The 17,422-nt window shown below is 44.9% G+C and overlaps 1 protein-coding gene across 1 annotated transcript in view; it reads left to right on the top strand.

The window, feature by feature from the left end:
• Nucleotides 1-13,223: 13,223 nt before the first annotated feature.
• The window catches only part of AFAP1L1 (actin filament associated protein 1 like 1), a 150,738-nt gene continuing 146,539 nt past the window's right edge, over nt 13,224-17,422 (top strand). Inside the window, exon 1 of the mRNA XM_068277134.1 lies at nt 13,224-13,620. Coding sequence (XP_068133235.1) covers nt 13,605-13,620 — 16 coding nt within the window. The 5' untranslated portion in view covers nt 13,224-13,604. The remainder of the gene's footprint in view (nt 13,621-17,422) is intronic.

Raw genomic sequence — 17,422 nt, 5'->3', positions numbered from 1 at the left:
AAAAAAAAAAAAAGTCTCCAGTTTTTTCACCTCAGCTTTCCTTTAATAGGAAACACACATAATGACAACATAGCTCATCCCATAATACACTATATCAATTATTCATTATGCCACTGGATGATCAGTGGTTCTTAGGGTTCAACGTAAGGAATATGTTGGAATATTTTCCAGAAGGCTCATTTACCAGCTTACATATTGCTAGACTGGCTGAGATTACCAGTCAATATCTTCTAGCCGACATTCAGGCCTGACTCAAATTTGGCAAATAATCCGCTTATCTTCATGCAAGTCATACATTTTACAGGAGAATTCCTCTCCTTGTGAATGGTACCTGCACATATTCTGTGTATCCTGTGTGGATGCAGTTGGGTACAGGCTCCAGATCATTGTAGCCCTTTCTGCCTCATTTATTGCTACAGTTGTCAGAAACAAGAATCTGCTACAGTGTTACATGTAAGTATAGCAGTAGAACAGAGGCGCCAGCAGGATAAAAGTGGATAAAAACTTTAAAATTTGCTGGGAGGAAGCGGTGGACTTACCTCCATAAAGCAGACACGAAAGACTGTCTGAATAGTAGTCACATTTATTAATTAGTACCCCAAAACAGTGCAACGCGTTTCGCAGGCCCAGCCCGCTTCATCAGGCAATAAACATGGGGACAAGACAGAATTTCAGCAATAGCAGGTGTAGCGCCTCATGTAAGTACTCACCTAAAGATGGATCAGGGATCCGCGGCGAAGGAGCCGATAACCGATCCTTCTTAAACAATCGGGAACAAGCGATGGGCGTGAACAAGACTTCAAACGATTGCGGTAATTAGTGATGATGTTTATGGGGGGATCGGAGCGATAGTCTGTCATGACAGTCGCGGTCACTGCACATCGTTCGCTAAACATCGTTTAACTGAGTTCAGTTAAACAATGTTAGACAAAATTGCGAAAACCAATAGTTCGTTGCTGAAAAAAAAAATTGGAAAAATTGCACTGTGCCTTAAGTTACATGTAAGATTCTGCTACACAGTGAATCGCTGTATGTATAATGCAGGCTAATGTATACAGTCTGTGGAGCATATATGACAGTAAACTGTGGTAAAAGAATAAGAATACTGTTTGATAAATTGGATTCCTTAGTATGTGGGTGAACATGATTTACATTGTTAAACAGAAAGTGGCCAAGAAGACTACACAGAACAGTCACATGACACAGTCTGGCCCCTTTCAGCCCACAGACTTATGCCTTGGACCCTGCTGTGTGCAGCCTAATTTACATACATCTGATACCACATCCTCCATCATTTACATTGGACTCAAACACTAACCTACTGTTCCTGAGATACCTCCTCCGCAGCTCTACCTGTTATTCAAGAAACACAGTGACAGATGTTCTCATAAGATGCTTTTCTGTGTCGCCCTATCAGGTTTTTTTGCGTTTGGATAATGTTGCCTGTTACTGTGGAAAGATGTGAACCTGCACATACAATCGTATGGACAGCATGTTTATATACAGTACACAGTGCATAGTGCAGTGTTACTCAAACCTGTCCTCGTGGCTCCCCAACGGTGCATGTTGTGCCTGGTATTCTCACCTATGCACAGCTGGGGTAATCAGTTTACGAGGATTCCATGTGGCTGAGACACTAATTACCCCACCTGTGCATAGGTGAGGTTGCCTGCTGCAAAATGTGCAACGTTGGGGGACAGGTTTGAGAAGCACTGGCATAGAGGGAATGCACTCTTTTGACTCCTCTCACACTATATTTGTTGCGCATCCTGAAAAATAGGATTGCCACGCAATGGTAATATAAGGTTGCTTTGCAGCCCACTGCCCACCAATGATATGCGACCCATACAGTGCAGCATGTAGCCCATAAACTTTATGCTTGCACAGCACGTTGCCCAGTAACTTCACTGCTGTCCTGTCTTTGCAACAATAAAGTAACAGTGTGAAAGCCCCCATGAAATATATTTCCATTGCATTTTGATGTGAATATATTATCCGTTGTGCAGCGACACAACAGACACAGTGAAAGCCATGAGATATTGCTTATGCCAAGCTGCAGGCAAAATATTGATTTCAGTTTTGAAAACCATCTGAAAGGTTTACCACCTCTTTCAAGTTTGTAATGTTGTCTGTGCCCCCATTGGAGAAAACGTTTCATTAACTGTATGCGACAAAACACACGGGTAATGTGCGGGGCCACTATACCAATCCCTTGTGTCCCTGCTGTCACAGGAAATGCAACACACTGGTTCACGGTTACCATTGTGTTCCCTGTGACTACGCAATGGATCGGAACAGTGGAGCCACATGTCATGCTTAGGTTGCATCCGGCACAGTGAAGCATGCAGTCAATGAAAAGTATGCTTCACTGTCACTAAAGTGTGTTACCATACCGCAACCTGTTATACTGCAACCACTGCACTGTGACCGGCTGTAATGATCTCCTCTGTGAGGTCTGTTTTGTCTTCAGATACTACTGCAGCCAGACTATGCTGGTTGCTGTTTGCAGATATTTTCTGACATTCACAATGAATGAATTTGCATTTCATTCGCATTCCATTGTGGTGTGGTCTGCTATTCTGAATTCAAGTGCTATGCTGTTTGCATGGTGATGCATGAACTTATGAGATACAGGCTAAGTGAATGCAGATGGCTGCTTTGTCCTTTTGCATGCTTCTCTCTGATTGGTGTGTTAATTCATAAAAGTCACTTCCTGAGTCTGCCTCCCGGCCCGACATTTTGTTAGTCTTTGGACTGCAAGTCCTGGGTCAGACTTTAGTTAGATCCTAGTGCATTGAACCCGGCAGGACCCCGGCCTATTTGCACATAGCTAGAGTTATTTGTATATTGTAATTGACCCTTGATAGCTGTAATCAGTAGTTTATAACATATTAATTGTATTTTTCTGTGTATGACTTTTTTCCTGTTCTGACTGCTCCTTCTGCCTTGCGATTCTGTACCTCTGCTTATCTGACCTTGTTGCCGACTTCTTGCCTGAAACTTTACTCTGAGCCTGTCTTACGATTCTGTACCTCAATCTGCTCGGTTGTTGCCTACCTGATCTGTCTGACTATCCTCACTCACCAGTGGGCCCTCGCCACTGGAGAGGTTACCGCTGAGCCTCTATCAGCAAGTTACTGTTTGCACCAATCACTACACATACTGGTGCCTCTTTGTTATTCTCATTATTGTATTAGTGTGTTCAACTCCTGTTTGTTTGATTACTCTGCCACCAGTGGGCTCCTCCCACTGGGGGCTACCACCTTTATTGTGCACTAAACACGTGTACTGTATTTCTCACAAGAAATAAAGTATACTGACTTGTTATGTCCTGTTAATGTATTGCTCATTGCTGCATTCGCATTGAGCAATTTCTGTCTGGCAATCTGTGGATGCTCTGTGAATGAATGTCTGTTTTCTCAAAGTCTGCTATCAGTTTCACAGACATTCATCTGATCTATTGTAGATCTGTTCCTGTTTCTGTCCTGTTAATATATTGCTCATCGCCGCATTCGCTTTGTGCAATTTCTGTCTGTCGTCTGTGGACTGTTCAGAGGATTTGTCTCTCTGTGCTCCACCTGCTGGCTGGTTTGGTTCCTCCGCAGGTGTGTTCCACCATTACTGGGCTCCTTTGTCTGAACACTTGTGGGAGATCTCCTCAGAGTCAGCGTACACGCTGTGTGCTGACCGTGGAGATCGTTACACCGGCGCATAGGTGGTGCATTGCAGTGTGGTTGGCTGCGCTACAAAGCAGCCATTATGTCGCATGGCAAAGCATCACTGTGAACCTGGCTTAGGTGTCTAGAGCTGGAGGAAATTAGAGAGCATTATTGATCCAACAAACACGGTCTGGATTTATTTAAAAAAATGCCTGCTAATAGGTACAAATAAAATAAAGACTGTTGAACTATCATAGCTGTTTGCTGCTGCCTGGTAACTGCTCACTGAGTGCATAGCTCAGCCACCTGTAGAAAACAGCCCCTTAAAAGTGAGTTTCTGGACTGCCAGGCCTCCACAGGGAGTACCAGTGAAATCACTGCTGGGAGACTTGGGCTCCGGATACAGCCAATGTACGATATAATTACTACTCCCCCTCCAAATCCACGAGGATGGTAGGGAATGATGTACGGTAATTCGTCTGCAAGCTATTGCTGGCGGCAGCATTACAGTACTTTAAGGCCTCTTTCACACCAAGACGTCGCGTTTTAGGGGATGTTAAGGTCGCATAACGTGCACCTAACGCAACGCATGGTGGTGTTGAAGTTGGATGTCAGATTGAGCCGCGTTATGAGGCTCTTGGTGCTATCCTGGGAAGTCTGGATCTTTTCAATGATTCAGATGATTTGAATCGGATCATTGAAAATTTCTGGATCTTTGAACCGAATCTTTGAATCATTTTACTAGGGAAGCAGGGAAGCAGCAGAGTGAGAGGTGCAGGAGAATGAGGGTGCTAATGGGGAAGGGAGAGATGCAGCAGGAAGACTGTGGTTGTGCACAGAAGCTGCAGTTCCTGTTTCTTCCAGACATCCACTGTGAACCGAATCCTTCATTGTGATGATCCGGATGATTCGACTCACAAAAAAGATCTGGATCAAAGATCCGAATTGTTCATGATCTGGACAACACTACAGTGCAGTGAATATTAATTAGCCATGTGGCTAGGAACAATAGCGGACTCTCCCCTTACTGAGCATGTGCAAACAGTCTAACGCCACATATAACGCACAGCATGCTTTACTTTCTTTGAACGTGCAGCATTACACTATAACGCAACGTGGGCACTGTGAACAGCCCATTGATTTTCCATTACTGTGAGTTGGGCTGCGTTACAGGCTGCTCTAACGTGCGCCTGTAACGTCCCACTGTGAAAGCAGCCTAAAAGTAACTTCAGCTCCGTCTTCGGTCACATTGAGAAGTTACTCAATGTGTGCCGCTATCGCCATAATTTCTACTACGGTCTATGGTGGCGCAGGTTGCGCCCAAATCTCCTGCGCTGGATAAAACATGTTCGCTGCACAGGTCAATAAGAAGCTGAGATGGCAAGCCCATTGATCCCTCTCCAATTGGAAATTAACTGAATAGTGATTGATTTCTCCCACACAGCTCAATCATGATTCATTTTAACCACTTCGGTCTATAGCCTGCACAGCTGCTGCAGGGACGTGCCTGCTCCCGCAGCCTTTCGCTTCCCCTGAGATCAATGAATGGGAATACAGATCCCATTCATTGATTTATATCTCCCTATGAAAAACCGACAGCTTTCTCTGGAAAGCCGTGATTTTTCTGTGTCCCATGTCACCCCTTCTGTTCCTGTAAGCGAGAGCTCTCGCTTACAGGACGAAAAATCAAAAACTCACTAAAACTACAACTACATCTACATTTTTTTTTTTTTAAATATACACAATAAATTTCATTTAAAATCCCCTGTTTACCTCCCTACTCCGAAAAACCCCAAATAAAATTTTTAATAAAAAAAAAAATTACAATAAAAAAAACATAAATAGTTACATAAAGGTCTGAACTTTTTTGATATGCAAGTCAAGCGAGTATATTACTATATATATTTTTTTAATTATAAGCTTGTAAATAGTGATGGACGCAAATTGAAAAAATGCACCTTTATTTCCAAATAAAATATTGGCATCATACATTGTGATAGGGATATAATTTAAATGGTGTAATAACTGGGACAAATGGGCAAATAAAATACGTGGATTTTAATTACGGTAGCATGTATTATTTTAAAGCTAAAATGGCTGAAAACTGAGAAATAATGAATTTTTTCAATTTTTTTCTTAATATTCCCATTAAAATGCATTTAGAAGAAAATAATTCTTAGCATAATGTACCACCCAAAGAAAGCCTAATTGGTGGCAGAAAAAACAAGATATAGATCAATTAATTGTGATAAAGTTATTGGCGGATAAATGAAAGGTGAAAGCTGCTCTGATGCATAAGGTGAAACAACACTTTAGACTGAAGTGGTTAAAGGGAAGGTCCAGGCTAAAAACAAAAACCAAGATCTACTTACCTGGGGCTTCCTCCAGCCCCTGGCAGCCTATCTGTCCCTCAACGCAGCTCCACTTCCAGCTGGTGTCCTGGGGACCCCTCCGTTGCAGATGTCGACCTCACCAGGTCGGCATCTTCTGCACCTGCACGATCTCACAGCCGCGCCGCTCGCAATCACTCTCACGTAGAATGGAGTGCTCTGCGCAGGCACAGAATGCTCCCAGGTATGGAAGCGCAACTGCGAGCGGCGCGGCCGGCCACACGTTCTCACAGGCGCAGAAAACATCTGCAATAGAAGGGGACCCCAGGATACCGGCTGGGAGCGGAGCTGCAGTGAGGTACACACAAGCTGCCAGGGACTGGAGGAAGCCCCAAGTAAGTAGATCTTGTTCTTTTTTAATTATTATTTAGCTTGGATGTGTCCTTTAAGTACAAACCTGTCATGCATCGATTGAACCATAACCATTGGCTTTATACCAGACAAGGCAGTGCACTGCTACACAGCTGCAGACTCCTCCCCCAGCTGCTCAAAGCTGAGATTTTCCAATTGCTCGAAACCAATTCAGGCATCATTCACAGTGGGATGTTGACCCAAATATGACTTTTTGGGGGCATCTAAATGCATTCTGCTGTAGTAAGTCACAGTGCTTGTGGTGTGTTGGGATTTAATGTACCGCAGAATCCCAACCAACACACTGCATACAATGCGTTACTGGATAATGCATGTCTTAACAGAGGCAATGAAGCACTATATGCTTTACTGTATGCCATCTAAAGGTTGACTTTTTCGTTTCGTCCCTTTGTGTTCCTGTTATATGGGGAACGCAATTCGAGTCCCACTGTGAACCAAGCCTTGAATTGATCAACATGATGGAGGCAAAAGATTTCCAGAAGATTTCCTTAAAGTGATCCAGTTGGCTAGGGTAGTCAATACATGCGTACCCAGCTTTATTTTAAAAGCAGGATCATGTCGGTTTATTTTTTTTTCAACTAAGTTAGTTTGGGGAAATAAACAAAAATAATTTAATCATCTAGTTTGTGATTTTTCATTATTTTCCTGTTTGATGGGGAATGCTAATAGCCCACAAACAGTCCCCTCTCTTGTATTGGGAGATGGAGGTGACAATGAACCCAATGGGGAAGAAATATATTTTCAGGCAATTTTCCTGCTTGGCTGTCAGACAGGTTGTTATCTCAATCTTGTCCACTGTCGCTCTTGAGGGCTGCTCCTGCCATTGTAGTGACAATATTTTCACTAGTAGCACTGCAATGTGTTACATTTACCAGTAATTGGTCCCCAATTACTGAAATGCAATTTTAAATTGAAATTTGATGCAATATAAATGTTCTCCAAATTCTAAAAAATGTGGTCAACTTAAATTTCAGCAATGTCACCATCACAGCAGAAAAGACAGCAATGCTGCCAGTAAAAGTTAAACACCACTCAAATATGAAGAAATCACTAGTGTATGTGAACTACTAGGTCTGCCACAACAACAGCTCTGCCACTGTCCTCTACATCTATGTCCCTCGCTGCTGTCACTGCTACAAACTGTCATGAAAATTCCATCAAGTTTTATGGAATTTGGATATGTCCAGCGTGCCCCCATATGACCGGTCTAGTGATTGGGGGAGGGTCATGTAGGGGTCATCTAGCAGATCAGACGCCCGGCAGACATATATTTAAAGAAATGACAGTTGCAGTCAACAATCCTTTGGCCATCTCATTTATCTAATTCTCTCCACATTTCAGGTTTGCTTTGAACAATGATTAAAACGGATCTAAACTCAGAACTTTATGTCTGCTCTAAAAGAAAGCAACAGCATAATACTCTTTAAAGTAAAAACATTTGTTTGTTACAGCTGATACAAATCCTGCATTTAATGTGCAGTGTGCCTACTTCCTGCTTTCATGGAAGCATATTGTTAAAGTGGACCTGAACTCTTGCACAGGACAGAAGGACAACAGAGAAATGCACCCTGCATGTATTTAGAGAGTTTAGCCTGTCTAATTCCCCCTCATCTGTGTCTAATCACACGTTGTAATTTGATCTCTCCCCTGTGTCAGCTGACTGCCTGTAGATAAGCTCATTTGAAAGCACAGAATGTTAACAACATGTCTGCTTCCATGAAAGCAGGAAGTACCAATAGAAACATTGGAGATTTATTTTAGGATTTTCATCAGCTGTAACAAAGTAATGTTTTTTTTAGAGGTTATTATGCTGTTGCGTATCTTTCAGAGCAGAGAGGAAGTTCTAAGTTCAGGTCAGCTTTAACATCCTGTGTTTGCAAATTAGCAGCTCTGCCAAGGCAGCCAGCTGACAAAGCTGAGAGATCAAATTACAGTTGTGATTAGTCACAGATGAGGGGGGATTAGAGAGGCTAAACTGTCTAAATACAATACAAAATGTTTTCCATCTGTCTTGTGCAGTTCAGGTCCAGTTTAAAGGACAGCTGTGACGAGAGGGATATGAGGTTGCCATATTTATTTCCTTTTAAACAATACCAGTTGCCTTGTTGATCCTTTGCCTCTAATACTTTCAGCCATAGACTCTGAACAAGCATGCAGCAGATCAGGTGTTTCTGACATTATTGTCATAACTGACAAGATTTGCTGCATGCTTGTTTCTGGTGTTATTTAGACACTACTGCAGCCAAATAGATAAGCAGGGCTGCCAGGCAACTGGCATTGTTTAACAGAAAATAAATACGTCAGCCTCCATATACCTCTTGTTACAGTTGTCTTTTTAATATAAAGACTATTTTACATGCAAGCCAGAAAATCTACTCATGGCCTACTCTCAACACAGGAAATGGTCTAATAACTACCAATAAATACACAGTACAGCGTTCCCTGACAGTGACATCAGGGTGATTGTGAAGGCTGGAAAACTTTGTGATCCTTATTGTTTCTATCCTGATGAGCAGAACTGTTGCTATCTTCTGGATGCCTCCCTTCAGCTCTCTGTCTCAGAGCTGGATCACCCACACATTAAAGAGGACCATCAGTGAAAATCCACCAGGCCAATTGAACCCAGGGATCAAATATAGAGGCTTAGACACAATATGAATGGTTACCCCTTTATGTGAATGCAAAATGTAGTATTGGCCCTGTGATGCAACACGTTATGGGAGTGGCCATGTTGGGTAGGGCAGTGGATGATGTCACTACATACTTCTCCTTAGTAGGGGCAGTGTTATGTTAATTTTGCACACGCCCAGGGGTCAGCTGGATAGTGATTGGTAAGGCTGTTGCCTATGATGTAGGAGGTGAACCTCTGATCAGGGTTCGAAGCTGTTCGATTTTAAGAAAATTAAAGGTTTAGGTGCCAATTACTGTGCAAAAAATGTTTTGTTTTTTTTTACAGCTTTTTATATCCTGACTGTATCTCCCCTTCTTGGGGGTATGATCAGGGGCGTAACTAGGACTCACGGGGCCCCCCTGCGAAACTTTGAATGGGGCCCCCTCCTGCCTTTTCTCCATGTTCAGACTCCTCCAGCATTACTACAGTACACAGCACTTGGGGAGGGGTGGAAAGGCTGGAGGTAGAACAGGCTGTACACAAGACCAAGCTGCACACTGAATAGGGACTGTCTATAAATCTTGGTCTGCAAAACTTTGTATGATTCCTTATCAGTGGCTGAGCAGATGCAGTTATTAGAACAACTGAGCAAAGAGCAGAAAGTTTTTTTCTCTCCTTGCCCTTAGTTGTCAGTCTGCCAGAATGGGGCCCCCTGTGGCTTCTGGGCCCCCCTGCAGCTGCATCCCTTGCAGGGTCTATTGTTACGCCCCTGTGTATGATTCTTTCCGGATTTTAGAGTCTAAAAGTACAGATTTGTATTTGCTTTTAGACCCTAAAGTAATAATAAAAAAAAAACATACCCAGAGAGATTCTGCAGCAGCCCCTACACAGAACTCACCTCCCGGGATCCATTGCTGCAATTCTTCTTCCTGTCCTCTGGGTAGTGCTCTACCTCTATGGTGGGATCACTGTCTGTCCTTATGTGACAAATGACAATGTCACCCAAGGGATCGAGAGCTTCGGAGGACCCTAAGAAAACGGACTGCAAGCTTCCAAATCCCGGGGGAGGTGAACTATACACGCAGCTCTGCTGACTGCATATTCCTTCCTGTCACTGTAAAGCCTGCAGACACCTTGTGCTCAATATTGGAGAGAGCGACCATCACCAAAAACCTATATGTAGGAGTCGGGTTTAGTTCATACACAGGGGTATACTTTATTGCTCAAAATCATTAACAGAAAACACAAACGGACATCATGGGTCCATGCATACTGGACCCTTTTTCTTTAAAACACATCGATACACTATTACACAATAACCAGCAAAGTCCGAAGTACTCAGAGAAATACTAGACAACTTCAGAGAATGCCTGTTCTCCTTCCTGACCAGGTTTCGGCCTTCTGCCTTCATAAGTGCCCATTAGGGTCCCTCTTTCATCCATTTAATTAGCATTTAATATGTGCTATGCAGATAATGAACACTTCTATACGTGCATTGCATAGTGGCAATCACTTACAAACTGTTTCCTTACTCTAAATACACACCTCTTAGGGCTCGTTCACACTAAGGGCGTTTTTGCCCTTTTTTCAAGCGCAGGCGATTTTCAAAATTGCCCTTAAAACGCTTATGCAATGATCGTTTGCGACCCGCATCAGCGTCTTTAAGAATAAATACATTGGCCTCAATTCACTAAGCTTATCTCCTGTCTTTAATAACGTTTCTATAGTTATCACCATGGTGACAAGGCATGTAGTATTCAGGAAACATTTTACCTCAGGCAAACATAAAGTTAACTCTTCTGTCTTTAAGTTAACTCTTCAATCCTTAAAATAACTCCAGAATTAAAGACAGGTTGTTAATTAACTGCGTGTGAAAAAATATACTTTCAAAACTGAGAACCGACTCTTGTCATTCGCAGCAAAGAGGCGGCTCGTTCGCACAGACAGCAAAAATTGTTGTATGCGGATGTAGAATGGACGGTACACATCTGCCTCACGGATGGGCTCATCGTTTCCGTTCGGAATCTTCTAAAGTGTGAACAGGTGTTATTTCAGAAAAGGCTACCGCATCAGACTTAGCTACCAGTAGCTAAGGCTGACAGTATAGTGTGTCAGAATAAGCTACCATGACGGAAAATGTAATTTTGTCTATATGCTGTATATTAGCCAATAATTTTTTGACCTTGAGTAGAAGGGCCCATAACCCTTCTCTACTTTTGCCCAAACTCTTGCTTCCTGTTTCTAGAAATGTCAGCATGTAAAATTAAAGGATCAGTCACATCATGCCATCAAATTTCACATGCCTGTGCCCACTTCATAGGAAAACGCAGGGGGTGATTACAGCTGCCAGAATCCCCCCTCAGACCAGGGCCGGTGCAGTGTCTGGGGACAGGCACAAGTAGAGACACCAGAATATCTGCAGGCATCCTGCAGCTCACAGCACTGAACCCGGGTACAGGTGACTTTGGATGTAGCAGCAGCATTTGTGCAGAGCATGGAGCAGCAGCGTGTGTTCAGGGCATGGAGCAGCTTTGGGGAACTTAAGAGTCAGGTATGAGCTCAGCCCTATGCTCCTGCTGGGCGATTGCTTCACTTTCCCCTTCATTACCAATGTCGGCTGTCCTCATTATTATCTGTATCCAAACGCATACAGTGAAAAATGGCGCGGGGAAAAAATGGCGCACGGAGCCACCGATAAATCATTAAAAACGCTATTTATCGTTTTGATGGGGAATACATCAAAACGATAAATAGTGTTTTAATGATTTATCGTAATTAAAAATGTTATTTAATTGCTGGGCCAGTGGACACTGTAGCTGCTGGGAGAGTCTGATTTTGATGGGACATGGTGGTAGATGAGCGCAGACAGGACGGCCAGGCAGCATTTCCACAGCACACAATTGTCCCATCACTCACCGCTGCCGCACAGCACTGGGCTTCGGCTTCTGACACACATGAGAGGAGTGCAGCCAGGTACTGCACAGAGCGCTGGGGAAGCCGTGGCTGGAGAAGTGCAGCAGAACTGCACAGAAGAGGAGTAGTAACACGCCGCTGGAGGTCCAGTACACCGGGCTCCGGAGAAGAACGTCTTCCCAGCGCCCGCTGCCACCCAGACCAGAGGAGCATCCAGCGGGAGTGTAAGCACCGCACAGCGCTGTGGACGAGGCAGTCTGCAGGTAGGAGGGGAGCACAGTCCATGCCCACAGCGCCTGGAACAGGAAAAATTGATATTTTCTGGTGCACCATTGAAAAGCACCGTAAACGTAATTTACCGTTTTGAAGTGCCCTGCGCTATAATTTCCCCCCTGCACTTAAATAGAGGCTGTGCGCCACAATGTTGCACTTCAAAACGGTAAATTATGTTTACCGTGCTTTTTAATGGTGCGCCAGAAAGTTTCCGTTGCTGTGTGCGCCATTTTTTCCTGCTTCGATCCAAACTGCTCCTGATCAATCCTGTTGTCGATTGGGAGCAGATTGGACATTTGGGAAATAACTGTCAGATCCTGTCAGTGAGTCGGACAGAAAATTGCATTATGTGTACCCAGCATGATGTCCTATATTATTATACTGTATTGTGTGTGGCTGAGGGAGACCTTTCAGGAATCCCCACCTTGAAAATCCTGGGTTTGCCCCTGCACTTCAACCAGCTAAATTTATAACCGCAACATCAAGTATGAAGTCATGCAGTTATGTCCCAGAATGTGGAGTCTCGGAAAGTGCCTTGTGTAAATACTGTGATAGCAAACATTCACTTTTTAGGCAGGATTCCCAACTCCGAGCAGGGGGTGGGGTAAGTTCCAGACACCTGTAGTCCCCATGCATTTCCCTTTGCTCAGGGAAAGTGAACTACTACCTAATCTGTGTTTAGATGAGTGCACACTTCAAGTATCAGGGGTTAAGCAAAGTCCCTGCTGGTCAGCCACAGCAGCCCTCCTCTGAGAGAAGCAGCTGTTGGGCCAGTAGCACACCTGTCTCCTCCACAGGCTGTATTTTTGGAAAGCAAGTCCCGAGCTCCCACAGCTCTTGGAGTGGAACGCTTTTCCTCCTCTCCTGAAGAAGGGTGAGGCAGCAGGGCACTCCTCAGCTACAGACCCTCCCTGGAAAAGCTTGTCAGCAATGTGTGGGCTCTGCAGTGGAGGGGGTGGGGAATCACACTGAGACCCTGTGTCCTGTGATCTGGGGAGTGGGACAGGAGAGGAGGAAGCACACAACTTCAGGGTAGCTGCTTCAAAACTTCAGCCTGCCTGTCAAGCAGGGGAAGCGGGAGGGGGAGGAAAGCCCAGTCACCTCAGCTAAGCCCAGCAGCCAGCATCCATTCCACACTGACTCCTGGCAGATGCAATCTGCACATCAGCCTCATAGGGAAGCAATTAGCAAAGGTGAAATGTTCACATGCAGGACTTGGAGGCGGAACTGTGTCCAGTGATCGGATAACGAGCTGATACGGGAGATCTGACACTGGCAAAGCATTATTTACGCCAGAGTCAGAACAAGCTGCCAGGGGGAGCAGAGAGCGCTCAGCGCAGTGCTGGGACTGTTACCACAGCTGGGGATGCTGCTCTGAGCACCAGCATGGAGAGAATCAAAAGTAAGTGAGCTCTAACGTTCTATAGTGATTAGTAACCCTGATCACCAGTGATAGCAGGTTGCTGTGCTGACAGCTTGGTCCAACGACTACATTGGGTTTTTTGGTCATTGGTGGCATTCAAATCTGTGTGTCAGACCAGCAATATTCGCAGCAACAACTTTACTTTGCAAACTAGTGAAAGCTGACCCGTCCTCTGTGCTGTGTTTATATGGTTATACTGATCCTGAATCAAGAGCAGGAAAGGTGGTCAATCTTACCAAATCTATGTAGTAGAAAGGTAAACTGAGTGAGTATACTTTGGATACTTTAGGTAGTTCCTCATATTACATAGAAATGGTAAAATTGGGCAGAACAAAAAGTAGAGTTGAAGGTGTTTTTTTTTTTTTTTTTAATTCGCATGGGGGGAGTCAAATTGTTTTTGCTTGGATCAAATCGATCATTTTTGAAGATCTAAAATTTGACTTGCCAGCTTTGTTTTGCTCTATTTGGGTAGGGGGTAATCAGATTTTTAAAGTTTGGTTAATGACTTGCCAGCTGATTAATCAGTTGCTTTGGAGCTACATGCAGTTCCCAATGATTATGCTGTGCAGAGTTCCATTTCAACTCACTTGTAATTCTGAATACTGTAGAGCAAAAAAATAGTTTAAAGTTGACTGTTAAGCTCATCTCTTGCTGAACCTGAACTTCTAGGAGTGTGTAAGGCTAAAAAGCCTCCTTACTAAGATGCAAAACAGAAGCTAGCCTTCTTAAAACAGAAGGTCTTTGAGAAAATTCAGGTTGGAGTGAACATTTGAGGTGCCCCTCAATCCATCACTGCTGAATATGCAAATAATCCCTTTGTTATCCCTGATAGCTAAACACTCCTCCAGATCCGCTGGGATGCAATGATGTGGCAGCTTGTTAAAGGACAACTAAAGTCAGAGGAATATGTAGGCTGCCATATTTATTTCCTTTTAAACAATACCAGTTATCTGGCAAAACTGCTGATGTATGTAGCTGCAGTAGTGTCCGAATAACACCAGAAACAAGTATGCAGCTAATCCTGTCAGATCTGAAAATGTCAGAAACGCCTGATCTGCTGCATGCTTGTTCAGGCTCTGTGGCTGAAAGGATTAAGGTCCGTACACACGCCGGACTTTAGGCAACGACGGACCCGTCGTTGCCTAAAGTCCGGCGTGTGTACGGACCTTTAGAGACAGAGGATCAGCAGGACAGCCAGATAACTGGTATTGCTTAACAGGAAATGAATATGTCAACCTTCATATACCTCTCACTTCAGTTGTCCTTTAATTGTACAGAGCTACAATAATCCAACATGCATACAGACTGTTCTGGACTCATCAGTGCATGGCATGGATTATTATGGCTCTACAGATCGAGCGCTTTAATTACAGCTCAGGTAGATTTGGGCGCAGCCGCCACCATAGGCTGTAATAGGAATTACAGCTATAGCAGCGCACACAGAGTAACTCTGGCTCCGTCAAAAGATTGAGCTGAAGTTACTTTTAAGGCTGTATTCACAGTGGGACGTTGCGGTTTAATGCGATGGTAAAGCCGCAATGTGTGTGCGTTAAGAGGTAACGCACTTCAAGCAGTGAGTTACCACAGCGCAACACTTTTTTTTTTTTTAATGCGACTTTAACGTCACACTGTGAACGCCCCATAGGATTAGTATTGCAGTGCGGTAAGCTGCGTTATAAGAGTTTATAACATGCGACCATAACGTCCCACTGTGAATGCGACCTAAAACACAATCATTCGGCTTCCAGCAATTGCTGGATTATATCATTCCCCACTATCCATGGCGGCCTGGAGGAGGAATAGTATTTAACATGGCAGGGAACTTGCGCAGGAGCAGGATCACCCATATACCGGCTGTATCCTGTGCCCGCAAGTCCTCTACTTTTACATGTATCCCTACAGATTGCCCAGCAAGTTTATGGTAAATCCAAAAACTCCTAGGAGTGTGTAAGGGGCTAAAAAGGACCCAAAAGCCCTCTTACTAAAATGCTATGATAATATTAACAAGCTGACACATCATTGCATTGTCGGGGTATGTTTAGCTTTAAATGGAAAGTCTGAGCAGCTGAAAAAAAAAGACATTTACTTACCTGGGGCTTTCTCCAGCCCCTATCAGCCGCTATGTCCCTCGCTGCAGCTCCACACTCAGCCGCTGGCTCCCGGTCTCCTCAGCTGCAGAGGACAACCTCGCCAGGTTGTTCTTCACTGAGCCTGCGCAGTACACTCCACACCACATGCGAGTGATTGACAGCGGCGCAGTCGCTCTATTCTAATGACCGCCTAACGCCGATAGGCGTCGGCGGGTTGTTAGTGGTATAGCATGGAAACGGCCACTCGATCGAGCGGCCTTTCCATGCCAGTTCACGGAGGCTGTCTCCGTGAACAGCCGGAGAGCCGCCGATCGCGGCTCGCCGGCAAAATGTAAACACGCGAGGAAGAAATCCCCGCTGTTTACATCATACGGCACTGCGCAGCAGCGCCGTGACGTAAATCGGCGATCCCCGGCCTCTGATTGGCCGGGGATCGCCGGCATCTGATAGGCAGAAGCCTATTCTATCGGGCGCAGGACGGATATCCGTCCTGCGCCGCTCACAGGGTAAGGGAGAGGAAAGGAAAGCCGGGGAGGGCGGAAAGCGCTGCGGAGGGGGGCTTTGAAGAGCCCCCCCAGGAAAGTGCGGGTAGCCGGCGGCGATCAGACCCGCCCAGCAGGACATCCCCCTAGTGGGAAAAAAAGGGGGGGAAAGTCTGATCGCCCTGGCTATTTCCTGATCGGTGCTGCGGGCTGGAGAGTCCACGCAGCACCGATCAGAAGAAAATCCCCTGGTTCTTAAGTGGTTAAGCCAGTAGCACCTAGGAGCCTTGTGCGGCCACAAATCGTAATCACTTTCCTGTCAGGCAGATTGTGTAAAGGCCCATACACACTGCTCACTGATGTCGCCCGTTGGGGATCAGAAACCCGATCCCCTGGGTGACATCACTAAGCCAACGCTGACTGACACAGTCAGCTGTGTAGCTGACTGTTGCTATGCGGTTGGGCAAAGTGCCAATGGAGCGGTATGTATGTGATGTCACGTGGTGGGCCGGGAGCACGAGGACAATTGAGTTGGCCTTCGCTTGGCCAAGTGATCGATTGCGGAGCGGTCAGGGGCCGCTTTACACACATGACTATAGGCTGAGTCGGTCGTTATCGGCCGCTGCAGACAACTTTGACCATGCATAGCACTTCAGATTAGTTGGTCAGATCAGCCCCCTATTGTCTATGTAAAATGTGATCTGGTAGAAACTTGTACTGGAGTCGGGAGAGCGACAACAATGCAGAGCTGATGTAAAGCTGCATGTGTCTGGGTGCAGCCTGTGTTGATAGTAGCTTCTGTGACTCATCAACCACAACTTCTATTAATTATCCTTGAGGCAGAATCAGTGTGACCCCAGTAATCCTCCAGTCTCATGTTACTGCCTTGTCAGCTGGGGCTTTTCAGGTGTCTATAGATGTGTAACGTCAGGAGATTATGGGCAGCCTGGCAACAGCTGTATGTTTCCAGAGAAGGTGCTTACAAGTGAACTCTGACTTGTATTCAGGCAGTAGTAAGTACAAGTCGGTGTGAAATTTAGGTAAACACTTCTTACTTTCCTGATGTCTAAAAAACAAAATTGGCACCCTCATTTTTCACAAAGCTAATTAGATTCAGAATCAGAATCTTTTATTTCGCTAAGCACAACTGGGCTGTGCACGGAATTGGTTTTGGCAGGTACAGGGCTAGTGTGAAACAGGACATTCAAT

Source organism: Hyperolius riggenbachi, chromosome 3, assembly GCF_040937935.1.
Source record: "Hyperolius riggenbachi isolate aHypRig1 chromosome 3, aHypRig1.pri, whole genome shotgun sequence".
In the NCBI taxonomy this organism is placed as follows: Eukaryota; Metazoa; Chordata; class Amphibia; order Anura; family Hyperoliidae; genus Hyperolius; species Hyperolius riggenbachi.
This window is presented reverse-complemented; position numbering and strand designations above follow the sequence as displayed.